This window comes from Juglans microcarpa x Juglans regia, chromosome 2D (genome assembly GCF_004785595.1).
Source record: "Juglans microcarpa x Juglans regia isolate MS1-56 chromosome 2D, Jm3101_v1.0, whole genome shotgun sequence".
In the NCBI taxonomy this organism is placed as follows: Eukaryota; Viridiplantae; Streptophyta; class Magnoliopsida; order Fagales; family Juglandaceae; genus Juglans; species Juglans microcarpa x Juglans regia.
The window spans coordinates 2,780,656-2,803,816 of NC_054596.1; the positions used below are offsets into that span (position 1 = coordinate 2,780,656).

Sequence of the window (23,161 nt, forward strand, 5' to 3'; positions counted from 1 at the left end):
TTTTTTTTTTTGGGGGGGGGGGGGGGGGGGGGGGGGGGGGGGGGGGGGGGGAAGGTAATAAGGAGTGCGAGAAGAACAATGATAAAATGAAGATTAAATTGGGTTTGGTAGAAAACCTTAAGAGCTTATTAAAATATGACAAGTGGCAAAAAAATATATATATAAGTTATTATAATACACAAAAGGTCGGGTTGGCTGCTCCGAGCATTCGGGTCAGGTCGCGTTCTCAGCTTCTTTGGACACCCCCTGCTTTCTGTACACCACCGCCACCGCCACTAGAGTCCCGCAAGTTGGTAAACTGAGATGAAACAAGCAAGAGCATGAACAGAAGGCAGTTTCTAGATTAACCACAATATTAACACAGGTAAGGGGAAAAAATTAAAACAGAACAAAACAAAGAGAGGAGAAGAAAAGAACATACAATTTTCCGCTTTCTTCCCTTCACAACAATCCAACAACACAGCTCAAATGCAACCTGTTCTCCAAGCCCCTTAAGTGATGACCCAGCAGCATACACCTGATGGCCGAAAAGTTAATCTTAGTATGAGATATACCCAGACGGGAATTGATGCACTTAATAAGACAGAATTTGAGCCTAGATCGGCTACAGAATCAGCCAAAATGACAAATGCTAACCAGAAAAGCAACTTCGCCAGGTAATCACGCGAAGTGCCTATAGTGCCACAAAATTCATCACCCCCATCCGGGTGTTTCTCAGTACTTCCATTGATTGGACCTCCCATAAAATCAGGAGTCCTCTCCTCTTTGAAGAATGTAAGCAATACATTTTGAACAAGTTGTTGGATAACTTCTTCAACCTCTAGTGAGGATGGACGAGATAGTTCAGTCACCTGTTGAAATAAATCAATTGCCAAGAGAAGACTTTTCAGATATAATGAAGGCTTAAAACAGGAGGGAAACAGAAGAAAATAGAGCACCGGAGACTAGAAAAAGTATTGAGGAACACTATTAGCAAAGGAATTTTAGGTCATTACCATATCAGGATCCAAGGAACGCAGATACTCTAACAAATTGTTCCTATTTCCTCTGCCATTTTCTATTTGCAAATTTTCCTGCTTCCAGGCATTAAGTTCCTGGTACAATATACACCAGTCAGCTTCCAGCAAGAGTATCAAGCACCTTGATATCTAATCATGCAGGAGGTACTTGAAACAATGCAATTTACTTTGGATACAAGTCATATTTCTTTGATTGAGCTGGTTAATATTAATTTACAATTTACAGTTTGTGCATGATTGAAGGAAACCAGAATATAATTGATTGTAACAGAAAAGTGCATGGAAAACAGCAAGTTATTTTGATAGTACATTAAGCTTGCAAACTACATGAAAGGCTGGTCATTGAAAACTCACGACCATTTGAAAGGATATTATATTTGATATTGCGCAACTGCAAGTGCATTGAAAAAGACAAATTCCAAGAAGCAAATCAAGGAACCAACAGTTGAAGGTCTTCCATTGGGAAGAGACCTAGGAAACGCAAGCCTGCTTACCTGGAATGGAATTAACTCTAAGGTCTTGCTTACTTAGGATTACACACATGTAATGATGTAAATATTACCTTCAGAGTTAAAAAACCCCAAGCAACTTTCAAAAGGAAAGTACCAATAAAAACGCTAACTAAACAGCACCAAAACTCGAAGAACGTTTTCCAAAGATTGCTCTTGTCAATTAAACATCCAAATTACTAACAATTCTAAAATTATGTGAAATACAAACTAATCCCTGACCTCCTTTGCATCAGACAACTCCGACTGCAACCGTTGAATATAATTCAACGCCTCCGGCGACAAATCCCCGAAAACCTGAGGCCCTATACTTTTCAAATCCTCCATTCTCATATCAGTATCCCTATCCTCCCCACTCTCCTTCTCCGCCTCCGAAATCTCGCGCCGCTCCGAACAATTCGACCTATTATTCGTACTATCAGTCGAGATCTCCAAGTTCCTCGTCAACAATATACGGTACTCAGCGTTCCACAGCGTATACCTAACACCAATACAATTTTTTGTAATATTTCTTTAGTGAGAATTGGACGATTTATTTTCTGAAATTTATTGAAACTGAAGGAGAGAAATTTTGGTTCGGTACCCGGTGATGATGGAGGAGACGAGAAGGCGATGAAGGGGGCGCTTGGAAACCCTAACCGTGACGGAGAATTGGTCGGATGGGAGCAAGCCTAGCATGGTGGAGATGGTCTGCTTCATGGAATCCTTGGCGGCATCAGAGATGCCCTTGGAGATAACGGAGGTGTCCAATGGCTCGATTCGCTTAAGCATGTTGGCGATTACTGAGAATCCGCGGTCGAAACCGGACTTCCGAGTCGAGACGAAGTCGTCGGAGACGCCGCCCCATCGACGCCGGATATAAGGCAGCTGAAGATGGAGGCCGAAGAGGAGAGACGGCGTTTTCTGGTGGCGAGAAGGTGGCGGGAAAATAGATAGGCCGGTGCTTGGTTGGGGCGGAGGGGCTTGAGTGACAGGTCGGTGAGGTGGGAGAGTACGAGAGCTCGAGCAGCTGAGGCAGCCATGAATTGAGATATGAGAATGAGAGTGCTCTCTCTCTCTCTCTCTCTCTCTCTCCTTAGAGTGCTTGTTGGTGATTCCTCGACGGGCTGCTCTCACGTCTCCTCCGAATCTTTCCCTTTCTTTCTTTGTTTGCTATTTCATCATCCTGATATCCATCCATCCATCCATCTTAGCCCCCCCACCCCAAAGAGATTTTTGTTGGCACGTGTTGTGACGGAATGAATTCGCCCATTTTGTTAGGCTTAATTACAGATTCGACATTGCATAGTTCTTTTCTTTTCTTTTCTTTTCTTTTCTTTTTTCTTTTGAACTTCTTATCTGGTCTATAACATACAAGTCATGACGGGTATTTAAAGGAAAAAGAATTATTTCTTACTTTAAGCGATAAAAGATGATCCTTAGCAAAATAATAAATAAAGAGATTTCACTAAAATTTATAAATTGACATAATATATTTAATTAAAAATTAATTTTTATTATAAAATAAATCTAACATATGGTATAAAATTATTATATATCAGGCTATTTCAGCATAAATTGAAATGGATAATCATACAAAATAACGTCTAAAATCGCAAAGCTCGGGGAGTGGGCCGAGCAACAAGTGGTGAGTGTGGGTTGGTTGCCTGTCCACACAGCACCTTAGCACCACAAATGTTGTGGCCTTGTACCCTACCTATATATACCGATACCGTAATTGAAAATTAGACTAGTATTTGTTACCTTATTATCCCTTTTGTAATTGAGAATGTCGACAATGCCATTTCCCAGGTCCTAAATGTTCAAGTAAACATGCACGTTTTTTTATCTTATCAAAACTAAGTGCTGCATTACATGTACCACACAGGTGAACATCGTGAAACAAGTTTTAGTTTTCTATGGCTTTAGGAATGAAAAATATCAGCAATGTAATCGGAGCATGAGATTCATTTTTTCCAACGTAGTAGAAATAATGGGATGTTTGTTGCATCTGGACATATAATTATAGAACAAAGGGAAAACTACACAATAATGTGCTGATGAACTATACTTCCAAAACTAAATTTCAGTTCAAAGGAGAAGAGTCGACATGCTGATTCAGTGAAAAAAACTCTTAATTGACCGAAAAGAAAAAAAAAAATGGCAAAAAAAAAAAAAGGAACTTTTTTCCACCAACTAGAACAGAAATCAAGATTGGAAGCAATTTCTTATTTCACATTCGATAACGAGCCACTATCAAAGACAATCAAACATATGCAAATCCATTATATTATGATAATTGACATCAGTTAAATCAGCATTTGACATGGTAAGACAAGAATAACTTAAGAACATCTGCTGCATTCAAAGTAATCCACCACGAAAACTGTCGTTAGACTTCTGCAGTACTATATCCCGTTTATCAAAATCATATCCGTAGACACATTATAAATCACCTTGGTCGTGTTATTGAGGACGATAAGTTGAAGTCAAGTTCTCCTGAAACTCTATCACTCTTCTCCTTTCAGGATCTTTCAAACCGGATACATTCACAGGAGCAAAAGGGCCAAATTCTATACCCTTTGAGCTGTGTTTTGAACGCTGCTTCAATTTGATCCCATCATGGACAATTCGCAAATCACCATGTCTGTTATGCATTGGCACATCTATTGCCGTCTGATTTATGCAATTCGTAGAAGACTCCACCCTATTTCTCTTTGAGATGTCGTTTGTAATATCAATCCCAAACAGTCTCTTTTTGGATTCATTCAGATCTGAAGGCGTATCAGATCCATTCTCGCGTTTCTCTTTCCATCCCAACCACCTGAATGCTGGTTTCCTACTCTCTGGGAAGTGAGTCTGCACATCGATTAAGAAAATTATGAAGTGATACGAGAAGATAAACTTGCTACAATCACCGAGGGGATCTTTTTTTACCTTCTCAATCATATTCATGGAAGAAAAAACATTCGCAATATCATACAGTCGTCTAACTTTTGCTGTGCAGTTATTTCAGAAAGGAGACCTAGTGTTAAGTTCAATTTAACTTTCTTCAAAAGAATGATAAAGATTGGTAAGGTCAGTTACTTCTCAAAGCTGTTGTGTCATGGTTATCACCCAGCAATGCCTGCGCAGCATCATCAAGCAAGATAAAATCCATCTGAAGAAAAAAAAAATGGTGTCAAGCCCACAAACAAGAAAAATTCGTTGTGGGGAAACCATAATAAAAAGTCCCTTACATCTGAACAGAGGAAAAGCTTGATAAAGCTCTGAGTGAGAATCACTAGAGATTTGTCCCTTCTGTTGTCTATGGAAATGAATGATGCCAAATTAGCCAATGTAAAAATTCATTATGCCAAGTCTAAATGTTTAAACCATCCCCTACTCAAAGTTGAGGTCAATCAAGGACATTCTAAGTTTATATATGTGGATAATGATCTCAGTTTCTTGTAATTTACTTCACAAAATTAAGACAGAAAAAAAAAAAAAAAAAAAAAAAAAAAAAAAAAAAAAAAAGGAAATAGAGGTTTCCGCTTCTCAAAGAGGCTGTAGACCGGGCCTCCCAATTATTTTGGAGACTAGAAGGCACTCCATTTTCAATGTTCTTTGAAACCTAATCAGCATAACTCAAACAAAAATTATGAGAAAAACTAAAATTTCAACAAAATCTCTGTTTAAAATACAAAGGATATAAAGGCTGGTCCTTGTGTTCTTTTGCTGTTGTATTCATAAAAGGAAATTTGAAAAGAAATCCAGAACTCCAATTTTTAAGACCAAACTGAGTAAGAGATTAAGCAATGAAAAATCTGTCAGCATATTTCAATATAACACCTTAATTTCTTCTTGCAGTTTCTCCGCAAGCAGAAAGACATTTAATACGAAAACTAACGATAGAATTCTGACATACTTTAACAGGATTGCAGAAATCAGAGTGATTGGATTTTTCTCTCATACCGTCTTCCTGTAAATGGATAAAAATAGACATTGTCTCACGGTTTCAAAGCCAGAGCATTAAAATTTGAATGACAAAACCAATTTTAAAACTTACCTTGAGCTCCTCTAAAGCCCGAGGAACTTCTCCAAAACCCTTCCACGAGTATTGGTTCTTCCCCTTTTTTGCTATAATCTGTTAACAATAATGGAATACGCCATCAACTCGGGCAATTTAGGCAGAAAACCGACTGAAGTCTAAGCTTGGGAACACGTAACTCAAGAACTATCTTCTTTCATTTATTTTTATATTTTTGTCGGACGAGAAAAGCATAGAATCTTACTCTAATACTCTCCAATATGTTGACTACGTCGTACATACGGCGCCGCTCAACTCCTGCAAATTCGAATGTTTTTAGTAGATGCAATCAACGACCCCTAGGTATCGTTTGGCTACCGATAAAAAAATGACATAAGAAAAAAAGAAAGAGTCAATATGTTCAGCTTAAAACTTCCACTAATTTTGATTCGAGAACACAAAGCCTGTCAACAACAATCCTTTCCGGCTTCGTTCCCTTGAATATTTTCCATTTCTGGAAAAGTAGACTCCATATAGATCCCTACAAGTAGGTTGATTGCTCTTCTTCCATTTTCTCGGCAACCAAGCATAAGGTAACTGAATGAAGACAACAATTTTATTCTGTAAAAGAAGCACACAAGAATCAGTAATCAGAGAGATCGGATCAAGACCTAGTTTGCTAGCTGCATCGTCGAGCTCGAACGTTGCGACGCCTTCTTCACTATACAACCTCAAGAAACTGATGGAATGTGAGATTGAATAAAAAATAAAAACCATTAAAGATATTAAGAAAAAAAATAGAAACTTGAAGAAAAATAGAACACAGAAGTAAGTTAGAAAAAGGTATGGAGAGATTTTAATTACTTGGAACACAAAAGTCCGAGAGACTTCTCCTTGCGGTGGTAAGCGGGTGGCCTCGTTTCGGGATTTTGAAGATCAAGAGAAGACATTGCTCCTGACAGCCACCTGAAAAGGAGGATTCAACCCGTTTCTGATCTCTCCGTCTCACTCTCTCTTATTTTTTTCCTGATATATTCTACAGATATAATTGGGAGGGAGGATGGTTGTTTGGCTCGCAGGAATTTAAATTGAAATCTGCTCTATTTTTTGGACACGGTTTCGGTCCTTTGTTGGGCTTCGCTTCCTGGCTCGGTGGCGGGTCACTAGCATCTTTAACATAACTAATATTAAAAAATTAATTTTTTCAGTATTTTTACACTGTTACAACTTTAACACAATATTATTCAAAAAAAAAAACTTTAACGCAATATTTTTACAATATTTAAAAAATATCGTTTTACACCTTTAATACAATATTTTCACATTGTGTGTTTAGATTAAAGTGAAATTGTTATTATTTTTAATGTTAATTAATTTAAAGTTGTTAATGAATATTAACCAATCACTTATCATGGCTTGAATTCTCTAATATAATTAAAACCATTTTTTGTTTAAATAAAATTAAAAGTTCAATACTCAACCCAATTATCTATATATATATATATATATATATAAATACTAAAGATAAATGTTTGATCTAAAAAGTTTTACAAAATAAAATTTACGTAATTTAATATAATATGTAAATTAGTATAATTTTTTTATTATAAAACATATTTGACATGTATCATTATGTCACGTCAATTAATAAACTTTACTCCCAATTATCTTTTTGTAAACAGAATACTGCTCGGTGCTAAATGATAAAAGTCTTATAAAATAAATTTATAAATTAATGTGATTTAATTTAACACTATAGTATAATTTATTTTATTATAAAACATATTTGACATGTATCATTAAGTCGAGTCAATAAATAAATTTTATTTTCAATTATCTTTTTGTAAACAAAACACTAATCAATACTTGGTTTCGTTTGATAATTAAACTCATCTCAACTTATAATTATAATTTTTTTAAATCTCAATACAAAATATAATAAAATAATTTTAATTTTTTTAAATTTTAAAATAATAATAATATTAAAAAATAATATTTTATTATTTCAAGTCAACTCATATCAATATCCAAATGCAGCCTAAATGATAAGTTACTTATCCTTGTTTTAATCTTGGATTTGTGAGATAGCGGCCTAGTTGATATTTGACTAATGTAAATAATATGTCAATATGGTTTTTGGACCTATTGAATATCGTAATATTCAAGATTTTGTAGTATTGTACGGCGATATGCAACATCTAAAGCAATCAAATTTAAGTATAAGATAGAAGTTGAGATGATAAAACCACAAACATTCTAGCGTGGTTATTAAAAAAAAAAAAAAAAAAGTAAGTAAAATGTTGAATGCAACCGGCTTGGAAAATCGGTGCATAATCGTGTCTTAGCTGGAGGCTTAATGAAACGGTTCGTTTCATTTCAACCATCCCCTGTTTTTATAACTAAGAGTAGAGCAAGCTGAACAGGTACTAAATACTTTCCCTCAGCCACGCACAGCCACAACATGGAGGATGCACTACTTCAGAGTCTTATTTTTACATCCCGCAACGAAGGAGGACGAAGTGTACGTGGAACTGGAGCAACCTGCCTTCTTAACCCCTAGCAACACTGCCACCATGTAAATAACTGTCAAATGGCCATTGCATGTAGGCCATTGACGCAACCAGCCACGGGATTTCACGCTGCCACGAAAGCCCAGCTCTCCTCCACTCTTCTCGGTTGTCTACTTGTGCCATGCTGCCGTACTCGTCGCCATTGATCATTGCCCAACTTTCTGTCCCGTCACGCCTTTCATCCTCTCTCAATGATTGGTGAATATGTCTCCTTCCCGTTTACCTTTGGACGCACGCACGCACTTGTGCAAAATCTTGAAGGAGATGAAGCTCGGGGGAGAAGATGAAGTTTCAGACCATATGTGATTTTCAGGACAAAATGAGTCAAAGACAAAGTTGGGTTTAGTCGAAGACGAAGCTCGGGAGGGAGAAGAAAACTCAAAAACGATGCTCAGAAATGAGATATTCATCTCGATTTCCACTTTTTGCTTTTCTTTTTTTTTTTTTCTTCCTTTTACTTTCTCTCCATTTTTCTGTATATTTCACTTTTCTTTTTACTTATAACTTTTTTTACTATTATTTTATAATCAATTTTAACTCCATCATAGTCACACAATTTTTTAAAAAAATAAAACTTAATATTATAAAACTATCATTTATTGTGCTTTTAATTTAATTGTAAATGGCATACTTTTTTATCAAAAAATTGCATAACCGCAAAGCGGCTCTACAACCATGGTTGGGAGTTATGGAGCTCCTACTAATGTATTTCATCTTATATATTTTTTAAAATTCACATCATCATAAAAAAATGAGTGGGTTTACGCCCACCACTCCCAGCTCCCCTGGAGCCACTGTTAGTTTTAATTAAATTTTTTTCTTTCTCATTTTTCTTACATGTATTTTTAATATTTTTAAATATTAAAAAAATAAAAAAAATATTTATAATATTATTAAAAAAATATTTTATTCATCATTAAATAAAAAGAAAAATTAAAAAAAAATACAAAAATCGAACAATATCACCGAACGATAAATTTGAGTGGTGAGAGTAGATTTTTAAAAAAAATACTTAGTCAATCATTAAATAAGAAAAATTACAGCGAAAGTCACGGCAAGAAGAAGGCCAGCATTTTCCAACCGCAAAAGTCTAATGTATCCTACATTTTTTCATGACCACGTGATGGTGTGAAATGTAAAGTTTTAAATATAATTTTTATTTTTCACGGGACCACGTAGGATAGATCCCATCTCTCAGTTTTTTTTGGGGCCATCATCTCTAGTAAGATTTTTTTTTTAAAAGTAATAGTACACGTCGTCCCTTTTTATTATTATGTTTTTATTATTTTATGATGTTTATTTTATTATAATAAGTGATTATCTAATTGTGAATAATAATTTTTATTTATTTTTTGTTAACTTTTATTTATTTTTTGTTAAGTCAGTTAAGTCCTATTTTATTAAAAAATCTTTAAAATTCTTGACCATTTAATATGTAGCATAATTGTATAATTTAATGAATGATCATATTTTATCAAAAGGTTCTTAAAACTCTTGATCATTTGGCATGTAACTTTCTTGTAGAATTTAATGAAGGATCCTGTTTTATCAAAAGGTTTTTAAGACTCTTGACTATTTGGCGTGTAACTCTCTTGTAAAATTTAATGAATGATCATGTTTTACTAAAAGATCCTTAATAGCCCTGCGTTTCACATGAATTGACGTATCTTTTTCATATCATTTTTGTTCTGACAGTATACTAATTTTATTTTATTTTGTTTTAATTTTTTTTAAAATAAAAAATTAATAATATTTTTTTATTATATAGAGAGTAAGACTTCGTTTGGATGCTAAAAGCATCTAAACTCAGTTCAAATTTAAACTGAGCTATGCCCTCCAAACACACGTGAAAGCCGAGTTTGAAATCACTTTAATCCGTAAACTCATTTTTACGTACAGATGCAGGACGCGACAGTGCAAATCTGTGAATAACAACTTCAAAGAGTACAAATCTGTGAATAGTGCATACTATTATAAATAAATAAATAAATAAACACGATGGCATCCAAAAGTTATTTCCTCTCTTGTCTTATAAGCTACAGTGTCCATTTATTTGATATTTTTTCTGAAGCATTTGGCGCCAGCTACGAAAATGATTTCCGTTTTTACTGTGATATGAACAGTATAAAATAACGGTGGGACCTTTTTTTTCAACTTCTCATAAATATATCTAAACTCATATTAACATCCAAACATATTTTAAACTCATTTTAAGTAGACCCCACTAAACTCATTCAACAATCTCAACTCACTACTATTCATAAAAAACTCAACTCACTTCAACTCATCTCAACATTCAAACGCAACCTAAATAGATAATCTAATATGGATGCTGACTAATACTCATGCTTTGCTAAAGTTTAATTTTTTTTTAATTTTAATTTTTTATCTTTCTTTAATGTTATATTTTATTTTTCCAGATAAACAAGCAACTAACTTTTTTATTTTTTTATTTAAATTATTATGCAGGTGCACCTTGAGGCCAATGCATCCGGGACAGTTTCCTAGTATCATGAAATAATTATATTTTATTTATTATATTTTATTTATAAACATATTATTTAATATCACATTAAAAAATATTAAAAGAATGATGATAAAATGATTATAAATAATTTTTTTAAAAGTATAAGATTAAGCTTGGTTTGTTTTCAAGACTAAAACTCAATATTTTAAAAATTTTGAAAATCTTTCATTTTATCATTACAATTTTTTTAAATTCTTACACAAAATAAAATAAACAATTCAACTTTTTCAAATTTTAAAACAAAAATAATATTAAAAAAATATATTTTAATAATATTTTATTTAATATTTTAACTTTAATCTCAACTCATATTATCTCATTTTTAAAAACAAACGAGACACTTTTAGTAATACTATTAGTTATTATTTTATTATTATTTTTTAATTACTTTTCATTATTATTCACATTATTTAATATTTAATTATTATTTTTATATTATTTTTCATTACTATTCACGTAATATCTAAAAATATCCAAACTGCCCAAACGCAAACTAAACGTTAAATATCAGTCCAAGACTCTAAGCAGTAAAGAAAAATAAAAAAGAAGACTCACCCAATTTACACGCCTAGACGCAGACACAGTCATCCAGAGAGAGAGAGAGAGAGAGAGCGCAACACACTACTGTTTTTCTCCAACAACGGCAATGGCCTTTAGCACCCGGCGTGGGGGCTGGGCCCACACCTTGCTTCCCTTATCGAGCACCCCAACCCCCAAATCCAAGCTCCCCCGAAAGTCCCGCCGCCGATTGTCCATCCGCAACTTCATTTTCACCAACTTCTTGGCTATCTGCCTCGCGATCTCTCTCTTCCTCTTCCTCCTCGTCGTCCTCCGCTACGGCGTGCCCAGGCCCATCTCCTCCCACTTCAAATCACAGGCGCCACGCTTCCCCAGGCCCCGGAAACCCGTTTACCGGAAACCGGTGTTGTCCGACGCCGCTGCCAAGGACGCCGTTTTGAGATCCACGGTGGACATCACGACTAAGGATTTGTACGACACGATCCAGTTCCTTGATGTGGATGGTGGGCCCTGGAAGCAAGGGTGGAGGGTGTCCTACAAAGGGAACGAGTGGGACTCGGAGAAGTTGAAGGTGTTTGTGGTGCCTCATTCGCATAACGATCCCGGTTGGAAGCTCACCGTGGAGGAGTACTATGAGAGGCAGTCTAGGCGCATACTCGATACGATTGTTGAGACGCTTTCTAAGGTGAAGTGGGCTTTTCTTTTACTCTTTCCTTCTTATTCTTTCTTTTTGCGTTGAATTACAGTGGAGCCGATGAATCAAATAATTGGTTTCGAAGCTTTGATGTTTTGTATGTTACCGAAATATATTTAAGATGCGCGCGCGTGTGAAGTGATTAATGAACTTGTCACTATTACAAGGAGGTTAAAGATGCCAAACGGTTCACTGTTTGGTTTTGGACTTTTCTGTTCAGAGATCAAGTGAAGACGAAGAGATGGTTTTGTATCCTAGTTTCTTATAATGTTTGGATACTCTGAGGTATTAATTAGAGAGCTTATTGCTGTTATGATGGTCTTTTTGAAATATTAAGGGACCGCAACGAATTTATTTATTGTTGTTAACAACAGTTATTTTGGACTATAATATTGTGAGAAAAGAAAATATGCTTAGGTTTTTTGTTTGTTGCGGGATTAACGTATTTGAAGATGCAGGATGTTAGACGCAAATTTATATGGGAAGAAATGTCTTATTTGGAGAGATGGTGGAAGGAGGCCTCAGAGAGCAAAAGGGAGTCACTGGTCAATTTAGTAAAGAATGGGCAGCTCGAAATTGTTGGAGGTGGCTGGGTAATGAATGATGAGGTAATGTTCATGGCTTTATATGAGCTTACATACAGTTAGTTGGGATTTTAGACGCCTAGTATAGGTAAATTTATGCCCAAGTTCATTTCCAAATTGTTTTTTTTTTTTATAGGTTTTTTTTTTTTTCCAAATTGTTAATGTTGGGGAAAGATATTTTGTTCTAACGAGCTGGAATCTTGACTTATCATATCATTCTTTTTTATGCAGGCTAATTCACATTATTTTGCCATTATTGAGCAGGTAAGCTGAAAACTTTTTGTCATAATTATTATCACTGTATAAATTTCTTAGGTTTCACCATATTATATATTTACTTTTAGCATTATTCATCTTAGAATTAATTAAGCTCCGATCAGCTGTGATTTGCATTGAGTGCAGGACATCTTCAGTTTGACATTTTTTTTTTTTTTACAAAAAATAAGTAGTATAGAAATTTTATTAGTAAAAGGACAGACCTAAGTATAGTCAAAGTGTATAGAAGAATCACCTAATTTTTTGTTTTTGTATATTCCTCATATAATATTCTTCAAGGGCCAGAACTTATTGCCAAGAACGATTGTTTCAACCATTCATTTTCTCGCCAATAGGTTAAAACTTAAACAGTGAACAGTTCCTTTAAGAAGGAAAGAGTGAAATCTTGGAATTTAATTCCAGTGTAAAGTACTTTTTTGTATGGGTAATTCCTGTGTAAAGTACTTGTACGTTATCAGGACACTAGGGCTGATCGATGGCAATGGTAGAATTTTTGTTTAATATAACTAAAATGTACTTTTTGACAAGTTGATCACGTTGATGCTTTTGAAATGCTCATTGTCTGGTTTAATTTATTCTTTATGATACACTTTCTTTTGATATTTTATTGCATTTTTAGTTTACACATTATCTAATTTTAAGCTTGTTGGACTACTGTTCATGTGTGATATCATTTGCATGTTTTAAGTTACTTGTTTTGTTGTGGTGTTAAGAATTATATTTTACACCTCATTATATTTCTCCTCTCCTTTGGGTTAGGTCATATGAAACATTAACAGACAAGTCAATTAACATGTGAGGGTGGTGACAGAGAACTATTTGGTTTTGGGTGCTATTATGTTTTTGTATTGCCGTTTTGTACATTCTATCATTCAATTCAGCTGTATGTTCGGTAATCCGCATCTTCTAATTTTTTTTCCCCCAAAAAACACAATAATGTGGCATACTTTCTGGTAGATGATATGTGTGTGTGTGCGCGCGCATGTACTCGCAGGGGGGAACTAACTATATATTGCTGCATAGAGCTAATATCCATTGTCAAAGAATCAGTCTGCTCTGTGTGTGTGTGGGACTGTGTGGGTGGGTGTGTTACCATTCATTCAGGAATGTGTCCTGAATTTATTATCCCATTTTGAGTAGCTGCCCTGATCTTTGCATAATCCTTGTATCAGATGGCAGAGGGGAATATGTGGTTGAATGACACAATTGGGGTTGTTCCTAAAAATGCTTGGGCAATAGATCCATTTGGTTACTCACCTACCATGGCTTATCTTCTCCGCCGTATGGGTTTCGAGAATATGCTTATCCAGAGGACCCATTATGAGCTGAAGAAGGAACTCGCACTGCATAAGAATTTGGAGTACATATGGCGTCAGAGCTGGGATGCTGAGGAAACTACTGATATTTTTGTACACATGATGCCCTTCTATTCATATGATATTCCACATACATGTGGGCCAGAGCCTGCTATTTGTTGCCAGTTTGACTTTGCTCGGATGCATGGCTTTTCTTATGAACTTTGCCCATGGGGACAGCATCCAGTAGAGACCAATTCGGGAAATGTTCAGGAGAGGGCTCTGAAGCTACTAGATCAGTATAAAAAGAAATCAACCCTCTACCGAACAAATACACTTCTTGTTCCTCTAGGGGATGATTTTCGTTACATTAGCATTGATGAAGCAGAAGCTCAGTTTAGGAATTATGAGATGCTATTTGATTATATCAATTCTAATCCAAGTTTAAATGCAGAGGTGAAGTTTGGTACTTTGGAAGACTACTTCCGAACCCTACGCGACGAGGCTGATAGGATAAATTATTCACTTCCTGGTGAGATAGGGTCTGGTCAGGTTGGGGGTTTTCCTTCTTTATCAGGCGACTTCTTTACCTATGCTGATAGGCAACAGGACTATTGGAGTGGTTATTATGTTTCAAGGCCTTTCTTCAAGGCTGTTGATCGGGTGCTAGAGCATACACTACGTGCCACAGAGATGCTGATGGCTTTATTACTTGGATATTGCCAGAGATCGCAGTGTGAAAAGTTGCCCGTAGGGTTTTCCTACAAGCTGACAGCTGCAAGAAGAAACTTGGCTCTTTTCCAGCATCATGATGGGGTCACTGGTACTGCTAAGGATCATGTGGTTCAGGACTATGGAAGTCGGATGCATACTTCTTTGCAGGATTTGCAGATTTTCATGTCTAAAGCTATAGAAGTTCTGCTTGGTATCCGCCCAGAGAAAGCTGATCAAAACCCTTCTCAATTTGAGCCAGAACAGGTGCGATCTAAATATGATGTTCAACCAATGCATAAGGCAATCAGTGCTCGTGAAGGAACTTCTCATTCAGTGGTCTTTTTTAATCCTTTGGAGCAAACAAGAGAAGAGATTGTGATGGTTATAGTTAACAGGCCAGATGTTACTGTTTTGGACTCAAACTGGACATGTGTTCAGAGCCAAATTTCACCTGAATTGCAGCAGAACAAAAGCAGGGTTTTTACCGGGAAGCACCGTGTCCACTGGAAAGTCTCTGTTCCTGCCTTGGGTCTGCAAACATATTACATTGCTAATGGATTTGGTCAATGTGAGAAGGCAAAACCAGCAAAAATAAAATTTTTCACCCAGTCTACTTCCATACATTGTCCGACTCCTTATGCTTGCTCAAAAGCAGAAGGTGATGTAGCTGAAATCCAGAATTGGCATCAAACGCTCACCTTTGATGTCAGGCATGGCTTGTTGCAGAAAATAATCTTTAGGAATGGTTCCCAAAATGTTGTGGGTGAAGAAATAGGCATGTACTCTAGTTGGGGAAGTGGGGCTTACCTATTCAAACCTAATGGCGATGCACAATCTATCATCGAAGCTGGTGGGCTGATGGTGATTGTAGAGGGTCATTTGATGCAGGAAGTATCCTCTTATCCAAGGACAACATGGGAGAAACCCCCCGTCTCCCACAGCACCCGTATATATAATGGAGATAATACTATACAGCAGTTACTCATTGAGAAGGAATACCATGTTGAGCTTATTGGCCCTGATTTTGATGACAAGGAATTAATAGTTAGATACAAGACGGATATCAATAACAAAAGGGTTTTTTACTCTGATCTAAATGGCTTTCAGATGAGTCGGAGAGAGACATATGATAAGATCCCACTGCAGGGAAATTACTACCCTATGCCTTCTCTTGCATTCATGCAAGGGTCTAATGGGCAGCGATTTTCTGTTCATACTCGGCAGTCTTTGGGTGTGGCAAGCCTTAAAGAGGGATGGCTAGAGATCATGCTTGATCGCCGATTGGTTAGAGATGATGGACGTGGTCTTGGGCAAGGAGTGATGGATAATCGTCCAATGAATGTAGTCTTCCACATCCTTATAGAATCCAATATTTCCTCCATTCCAAGCTTGGGTTCCAATAATTTTCCCTTAAGCCCTTCTCTTCTTTCTCATTGTGTTGGTGCTCATTTGAACTATCCATTACATACATTCATTGCAAAGAAGCCTTTGGAATTATCTGTGCAGCCGCCCCCAAGATCCTTCTCCCCTTTAGCTTCTCCCTTGCCATGTGACTTGCATATTGTGAGCTTTAAGGTCCCTCGGCCTTTAAAATATTCTCAGCAGCCACCTGAAGATTCTAGGTTCATTCTGCTCTTACAGAGGCGTCATTGGGATTCTTCATACTGTCGGAAGGGCAGATCTCAATGCACCAGTGTTGCTGATGAGCCTGTGAATCTGTTCTACATGTTCAAGGGGCTTGCAGTATTGAATGCAAAGGCAACTTCTTTAAATCTTTTGCATGAAGACACACAGATTCTTGGTTACACCGAGCAGTTTGGAGATGTTGCACAAGAGGGACACGTACTTATTTCTCCCATGGAAATACAGGCTTACAAGTTGGAATTACGGCCACCACACCAATGAATATACACTAATTTTGCTGATGCTAATTGTTCTGGATCAGTGACTGAATGATTCTACTGCATAGGACGCATCATACCTGAGAGAAATCATCAGCAGTCTGCTATCTCAATGAAAGTTGAAACGTGTGATTAAGTCCAAATTGTGGATGGGCATGGACGGTTTTTAGAAGCAGCAGGGATGTTGTCAATGAACTGGGTGGGTTACCTTGCTGAGGAATTTGATTATAAAGCACATCAGCATGAAAATTTTTTGGTGTCCAATACCGTTTCAAAATACTTGAGAGAGAATTCGTATCTATGACTTTTTTGTAAGTACTACTATTGTGAGACAGTAGCATTTATGTTTACCACTTACAGACTTGCACTTAACTATAAACACGGACGACTTTTTCCGTATTGTATTTTGCTTTAGGTCGAAGTGGCCAACATTCATGACTGTAGGTTAAAGATCTAGTTAATAATTATTAGTGATATTCTCAATGCAGCTATTATTCTGAAAAAAAAAAAAAAAAAATACAGTGGCCATCAGTTTCTTTAAAAAAACTGCTACTTTGTTCAACAGTGTGGATGATTTAAAATTTATTAAGGTCTCAATCGACTTTTGCTTTTATAACTGCTCTCATCTCATCTCATTTAATTATTATAATTTTTTTAAATTTTTACGCAAAATAAAATAAATAATCTAACTTTTTTAAATCTCAAAATAAAAATAATATTAAAAAAATATATTCTAATAATATTTTATTCAACTTTTAACTTTAATCTCAATTCATCTTATTTGAGTTCAGCTCATTTGTGAAAATAAAACAAAGCCGAAATTTCATTTCTGCTACTTTGCTAAAACTTTATGATTTTCTGTTGTATTGCTTTGATTGAGACAGTTACATCATCATCAACAATGCCAAGCATTCTTCAGAGGAAATAAATTAAAGGAGAAATACTGAGATAAGCAGATGGGTAGGGTTGGTTCAACTAACATATACAATGGACGAATTTACAGTTGCCATCAAGTAGATTTGGATATACTTAGCAGTAGGCAAGTAAACTGAAAACATAAATGTTCAGTCAAGAGTTTCCAGATTTCAGGAATCAAATCTGCAAAAAACCCAGAAATCTCTTTCATTCTAAGTTGATAAATTTTTTTATGCTGATATGACAATTAAAATGGCAAACAAAAATGTTGCCTAGCTGTTCCTCGCTGCAACAACGGAAGCGGGGAAAAAACAGGAGGCATTGCGGGATCTGTCTCTTCAAATCACAAAATTATCTCATCCTGTACACTAATATTAAGAGTCTTATTTGGTAGAACAATGCTGTTTATCACAGCAGCTTCATCTTCCACAATGACTGCTTCTCCTGCATACAGTTAAACGACACTCATTATAGGTTAAAGTGCACTGGAACTAATGCCTTTGAACATCAATAGTATTGAATTGTATAGTATAAATCCGAGAAGGTGAGGATGCAGACCTAGGATCGTAATTCCAAGCTTTGCGTTGTAGTCTCCATCTGCCTGAACAAATCAAATGGCAATGTGGTCTTGTCAAAATTTTGAAGGGATGAAATGTCTGTCCTTGTGCATAAGTGCGGGACAATTGCCCGGTTCTTAAGAGCATGAAAACTTAACTATAAATTCTTTTAATCAGTCTTCAAATGTACCTAGTGTAAGCTATGACTGAAAGATCAAAATGAACTTCATTTATTCAACTGTATTTTTCGAAGAAAATAAACCTTCCTCCTATAAATTGAAAGGTTTAATTGTCTACAATTAACATCAAGGGCCTCCTGGAATGATCTCAGGGGAAAGTTATAATCAGAACATGAAGAAACACATCACTGGACTTGCCTGGACACGTGACCATTTCCCAATAGATGACTTCCACCCAACAATAGAATGAATGATGACTGCATTTTCCTGTCAAGAGAACATCGTCAGCTTTAGACAACACAACAGTTTATCATGAATTTATTTCCTTGTCTTATTATGTATCCACTTCTTTACCTTAATTTCAACGTCATCCAAGATGATGCAGCTTATAAGCCTTACACCGGCACCTACACGAACATTTGCTGAAATAGACACATTGGGGCCAATCTGTTCAAATAAGCAACAGAAAAAAATTGAGAGAGAGGGTAAGATGAAAGCTAGCAAATTCAAGACAGTCAAAACTCGAGATTCTTGGGTTGCAGCCTTTTACAATATTGGCTTCTTACAGAAGTTGGATGCTTGGGTTCACATGCAAGTGCCTCTTGTCTAAAAGGCTAGGACAGTCAGAATACTCAGCGATCATTTTACTTGCAAGTTTTCTTCCTTGGAGAACACACCTAATGTTTTGTACAATGAATTAAGAACATTCTATGTCTTTTTCCTGTAAACTTTACTTTCACTATGTGTAATATAATAATGGTAGAAGGGACGCCATATTTCTTTGGATTCCGTCATGACCTCCTATTACTTTAAAGACTGATGTGTCCAGAGAAATGAAATATAAAATATAATACTTTATTTGATACTCCCTCTCTTTTCATCCAAATTAACATTTTCCTGGGTTTTCCCTGACAATAAAGGTTATTGTTGAACTAATCAACTACTGAAGTCGACTTATTTCTAGCTTTCACATTTGAGTCCACAGTACCTAACCACGTTATATGAAAGGATCTTAGGTCTCTCATAGTTAAAATTCTAGTCAACGACATTATTATTAACATTTCCAAATAAAAGGATCATGGGATACTGCTTTCGGAGAAGATAGGTCACTACCTTTGCAGTTGGGTGAACTTTTGCAGATGGATGAACATAAACATCACCGATAACTGTAGCACTTTTAGTGCCATCCCCACTAGCCAAAAGATGGGGGGAGGCTGATCGGAATTGGGCAAGATACAGAGCAGAACATTTTAAAGACATTCTGCAATGTCAAAGACAGATTTAGATGGGGGAAAGGTAGTCCAAAGTTAGACATGATGAGACAAATCAAAATGTTGGGCTCAGTTATTCTACCCTGGAGTTTTTATCTGTTCCCAGAAATCCATAGTCTCATATGTATACAATTGCTTCTTTCCAGCAAGAGGTGACAAAATATCTTGATCCAGTCTCACAAAATCCATAGAAAAGGTTCTGTTAAGAGATAAAAATCAGCAATGAGAACAGAAAGGAACTGTGGCCTTCAAAAATCAACAGATGAACAAAGAAACACTAATAAATGCATTATAAAATAGTTAAGTTTTTCGTTAATGTGCCAGATCCCTTTCATGCCCCAAGGAAATCCACATAATCATGCATAAATTCCACGTATATGACTTGTATCTACTGTTGCAATGCCTCTAATGCATTGTGCTTGTTGTAATACAACTAAAATTTGCATTGCATGACAATTCAGAATTCCATTTTTCAATATTGAAAGTAGCAGTAAAATTAAACCTTGTCACAGACTGGAGGGATTCAAAGCTGGACACGCGACGTAGATTAGCTGCAATTAATGTAAAATTAGTCAAGTGCAAACAGGATGGAGAAACTACTTTGTATATCCCACACCAAAAGAAACAATTTGGACATGTGAAAACTTAATGACTACAACAAGCAGCTTCTCCACTTATTAGGTACATGAAATGAACTCTAAATCATAACTTAAATATCATTCCACCAATCCAATAAATACAAGTATTCAATTTCAGTATAGCTAGTGTTTTAGATTATCAAATTATACTTTCCACAAGGACTCGAGTACTTAAAAAAGACTGTTCAAAACCCAAATTTCATCAAGTTAATCTCATGCTTCTGATCATATGATAAAATGTAAAGCTGTTACTAATGATACCTGTTGTGACTTACTCTTAACATTGTAACGCACACAATTGGCCAAAAGAATCAACAATTTTCTTCTTAACTTGATATGCATATTTGAGGCCTTAAAAGGGAACATTGTGCAACACCATTTCGCCATTGGTAATGATTTGGCATTGTGACTTTAGATAACTTGGGTTTGAAAAAATAAATACCAACCTCGGTCTTCCCTGTGAGTGGACACACCTTCAATGGCAGTAAAAATGTCGGGGGTAAATACATAGACACCACAGTTTATCAAATCACTTACCTACATGTCATGAAAATAGTTAACCATAAGTAAACATGGCCAGAAGTGATGAACCACAAGTAAGCCAGTAGGGCTATCAAGCAACAAATTAATTCACAAAACTACAAAATGTGCACACTCTACATACGAAGGTCTCAGGTTTCTCGGTGTAGTGCAACAACTCTTTGGTGATTGGATCAGCAACCAACTCACCAAACTGGCTTGCTGATTCAGCAGAAACCTGCATGTGAAGGCAGAAAATAAGAAACCCGATGTAGAGTATTTTCAATTTGAGAGTGATGTGGAGCATTCCAATTGGAGAGTGATGTACATAATAATGCTGCAGTGCTATGTACCAACCTTGATGACTAACATTGTTCCCATTCCACCATATCTTCTATGAGCCTCTGATGGAAAGAAGAATTGCAAAAATTACGTTTTATACATCTTAGGCATGATTCAACAAATAATAACCTTATTTTTGGGAAACACAACTGTAAACGTAAGCCATTAAACATGTATCGCACAAAGTGTGACACTCACCAAGCATGTCAGGCAGTGGAAAATTGCAGCAAACATCACAATTCAGCAGAAAGATATGCGACTGCGCAAAAGTAGATTTGTGTAATGAGAATTTATAAGCAAATAGTTGGTGCACAATTTTGGATTAATGGTAGGACCCAACAACGGATCGCAAAGAAGGGAAAGAAAGAGCATGGCTTAAACCGGGCAGTCTTCCATGATCATATTTCTGAAGTAGTAAAGGCCACCAGCTGAACCGTGTGGTTTGTCCTCTTTCAAGTACCTAGATTCAACACGATCAACAAGAAACCAATTTAAGATCAAAATTCCAAGACTGTCAGAGCTTTATACCTGCTACACCATCATGAAAAATCAAAGCACAGTTCACCTCACTGGAACTTTCAGCTCATTGGATATCGAAGACACATATAGCGCAAATTCCCGCTCCTCGTAAAATCCAATCAAGAAAATTTGGGCCAGATTGGGTATCTACAACACAGAGATGAACAACCCTCACAATCAACTCAATAAACTATAATTGCAAATTCGTTTAGGAATTCCACTTGGCTTTTTTTCAATTATTTGAGAGGAACATTTTTCAAATTGGTAAAATCCAAATGGCCGGTGAACCAAACAAAAGGAAATGGGAAAATCTAGAAAAGCTAACCCTTTTACAAGCTGAAATGGGATGGTGAACCATTGCCTGCCCAGCCAAAGGGAATAGGGGCTTCGGGGTATTGAACGAAAGAGGCCTAAATCTAGTCCCTGGAAGAAAAATAACACAGGAAGGAAAAACTGAAAAATGCTTAAAAATAGAAGAAAAAGAAAGTCTCCAAGTGCAGCAGAGTTTAATACCTTTGGTGGGGCCACCAACCATGATCACGGCGACAACCTTCTCCTCCGAGATTTCCATGTCGATGACCCTAGATCTTAAGCTCCAATTAGTCAGCTTCTCACACGAAAGTAACAAATTATTTCGAAAGATTTTTTTTTTCTTTTTTTTTTTTTTAAAAAAAGGTATTTTCTGTGATGCAGGGAACAAAGAAGGTGATTTTGGTGTTGCAGAAAACAAATACCGAACTGTAAACGGAGCTTGAGATAAATCTTCTTTCTTTTTCTTCCTCCTCTTCTCTTCTTTGGTCGTTGAAAACTGAATTCAGTGCGGGCGTTCAAACTTCAAAGAGAGAGAGACGTTAACAGCCTGTCTGGGTTTCTCAGCGAATGAAAACGCTAAAAACGAACAAGAAGAACGACATTGAAGCATCGTGTCGTTGGATTTTACTATGCTACATTCGGTTGTACCTTAGAGGAAAAAGGCTTTGATTACGTGGTCTCAACTCCATAGTTGGCAGATGAGGCACCGAGAAACTACTGATGATACCATTGGTATTTCAATGTCGTATTTCAAATGCGAGTTTAATAAATCATTGAATCCGAGTTTTGGTATTCTTTTATTAACGCTGCCATTATATGAATTCTGAAAATTACCGTTGCTTCTATACCACTAAATGTAGGAAATTTTTAATAATTATAAAAAACAAAATATAAATATATTTTCATACCTTCTGATATGACGGCAGACTTTAAATAGATAAATCTCGCACAGCTCTTTATAAAAAAATAAATCCATAAAAAAGTAAAATTTTTTTGTACTTTCATAGTGGTGTCAAATTTTTTACAAAAAAACTATAGAATTTGTATAATTAAGATTTGTATAAATCATTACTCTATTACATTTTAGTACTTAATAAAAAAAAAACTTGAAAAATAATTTTTCCACAGTAAAACAAGTTAGGGCGAAAGAGGACGGCTGGACATCCTAAAATGTGGACTTTAAACGTACACATTGGCAAAGGCACACTCATATAACGTTGGAAACCCTCTATAATCCATCCACCTTCACCCAGTCCTCTCTCCTGGTCCATTAACTTTCCAACTCACATTGGAGATTGATATTGTGACCTTGT

General features: G+C 36.1%; 4 protein-coding genes across 6 annotated transcripts; 1 reads left to right on the forward strand and 3 right to left on the reverse strand.

Moving 5' to 3' along the window:
• Positions 1-79: 79 nt before the first annotated feature.
• On the reverse strand, positions 80-2,704 carry LOC121250984. The gene is given in 7 exon segments (XM_041150252.1): positions 80-298; positions 422-517; positions 637-851; positions 996-1,094; positions 1,751-2,009; positions 2,112-2,371; positions 2,374-2,704. Coding segments are annotated over 6 exon segments (1,086 nt in total). The 5' UTR covers positions 2,551-2,704; the 3' UTR covers positions 80-298; positions 422-441.
• Positions 2,705-3,780: 1,076 nt separating this feature from the next.
• On the reverse strand, positions 3,781-6,663 carry LOC121250985 (E2F transcription factor-like E2FF). Of its 2 annotated transcripts, XM_041150253.1 has the most exons (10): positions 6,381-6,662; positions 6,188-6,255; positions 5,782-5,834; positions 5,556-5,633; positions 5,415-5,468; positions 5,041-5,120; positions 4,747-4,816; positions 4,595-4,667; positions 4,445-4,506; positions 3,781-4,366 (listed from the first exon to the last, which is right to left on the reverse strand). In XM_041150253.1, the coding sequence occupies exons 1-10, from the start codon at positions 6,464-6,466 to the stop codon at positions 3,974-3,976; spliced, it is 1,017 nt and encodes a 338-aa protein (XP_041006187.1). In that variant the 5' UTR covers positions 6,467-6,662; the 3' UTR covers positions 3,781-3,973. The 2 variants fall into 2 exon arrangements, with proteins under 2 accessions (XP_041006187.1, XP_041006188.1); XM_041150254.1 differs by lacking the exon at positions 5,415-5,468 and having other exon boundaries at positions 6,381-6,663.
• A 4,465-nt stretch (positions 6,664-11,128) lies between these two features.
• LOC121250986 (alpha-mannosidase 2) lies at positions 11,129-16,995 on the forward strand. Its single transcript, XM_041150255.1, has 4 exons — positions 11,129-11,817; positions 12,285-12,434; positions 12,642-12,674; positions 13,859-16,995. The coding sequence occupies exons 1-4, from the start codon at positions 11,260-11,262 to the stop codon at positions 16,598-16,600; spliced, it is 3,483 nt and encodes a 1,160-aa protein (XP_041006189.1). The 5' UTR covers positions 11,129-11,259; the 3' UTR covers positions 16,601-16,995.
• A 589-nt stretch (positions 16,996-17,584) lies between these two features.
• Positions 17,585-22,458, reverse strand: LOC121250987 (mannose-1-phosphate guanyltransferase alpha-like). 2 transcript variants are annotated; one of them, XM_041150257.1, is made up of 16 exons: positions 22,271-22,458; positions 22,050-22,117; positions 21,862-21,959; positions 21,583-21,683; positions 21,399-21,477; positions 21,216-21,276; positions 21,033-21,079; positions 20,821-20,913; positions 20,603-20,693; positions 20,021-20,069; positions 19,601-19,717; positions 19,361-19,508; positions 18,602-18,694; positions 18,446-18,514; positions 18,070-18,112; positions 17,585-17,955 (listed from the first exon to the last, which is right to left on the reverse strand). In XM_041150257.1, the coding sequence occupies exons 2-16, from the start codon at positions 22,105-22,107 to the stop codon at positions 17,855-17,857; spliced, it is 1,248 nt and encodes a 415-aa protein (XP_041006191.1). In that variant the 5' UTR covers positions 22,108-22,117; positions 22,271-22,458; the 3' UTR covers positions 17,585-17,854. The 2 variants fall into 2 exon arrangements, with proteins under 2 accessions (XP_041006191.1, XP_041006190.1); XM_041150256.1 differs by having other exon boundaries at positions 22,050-22,123.
• Between the last annotated feature and the right edge of the window lie 703 nt (positions 22,459-23,161).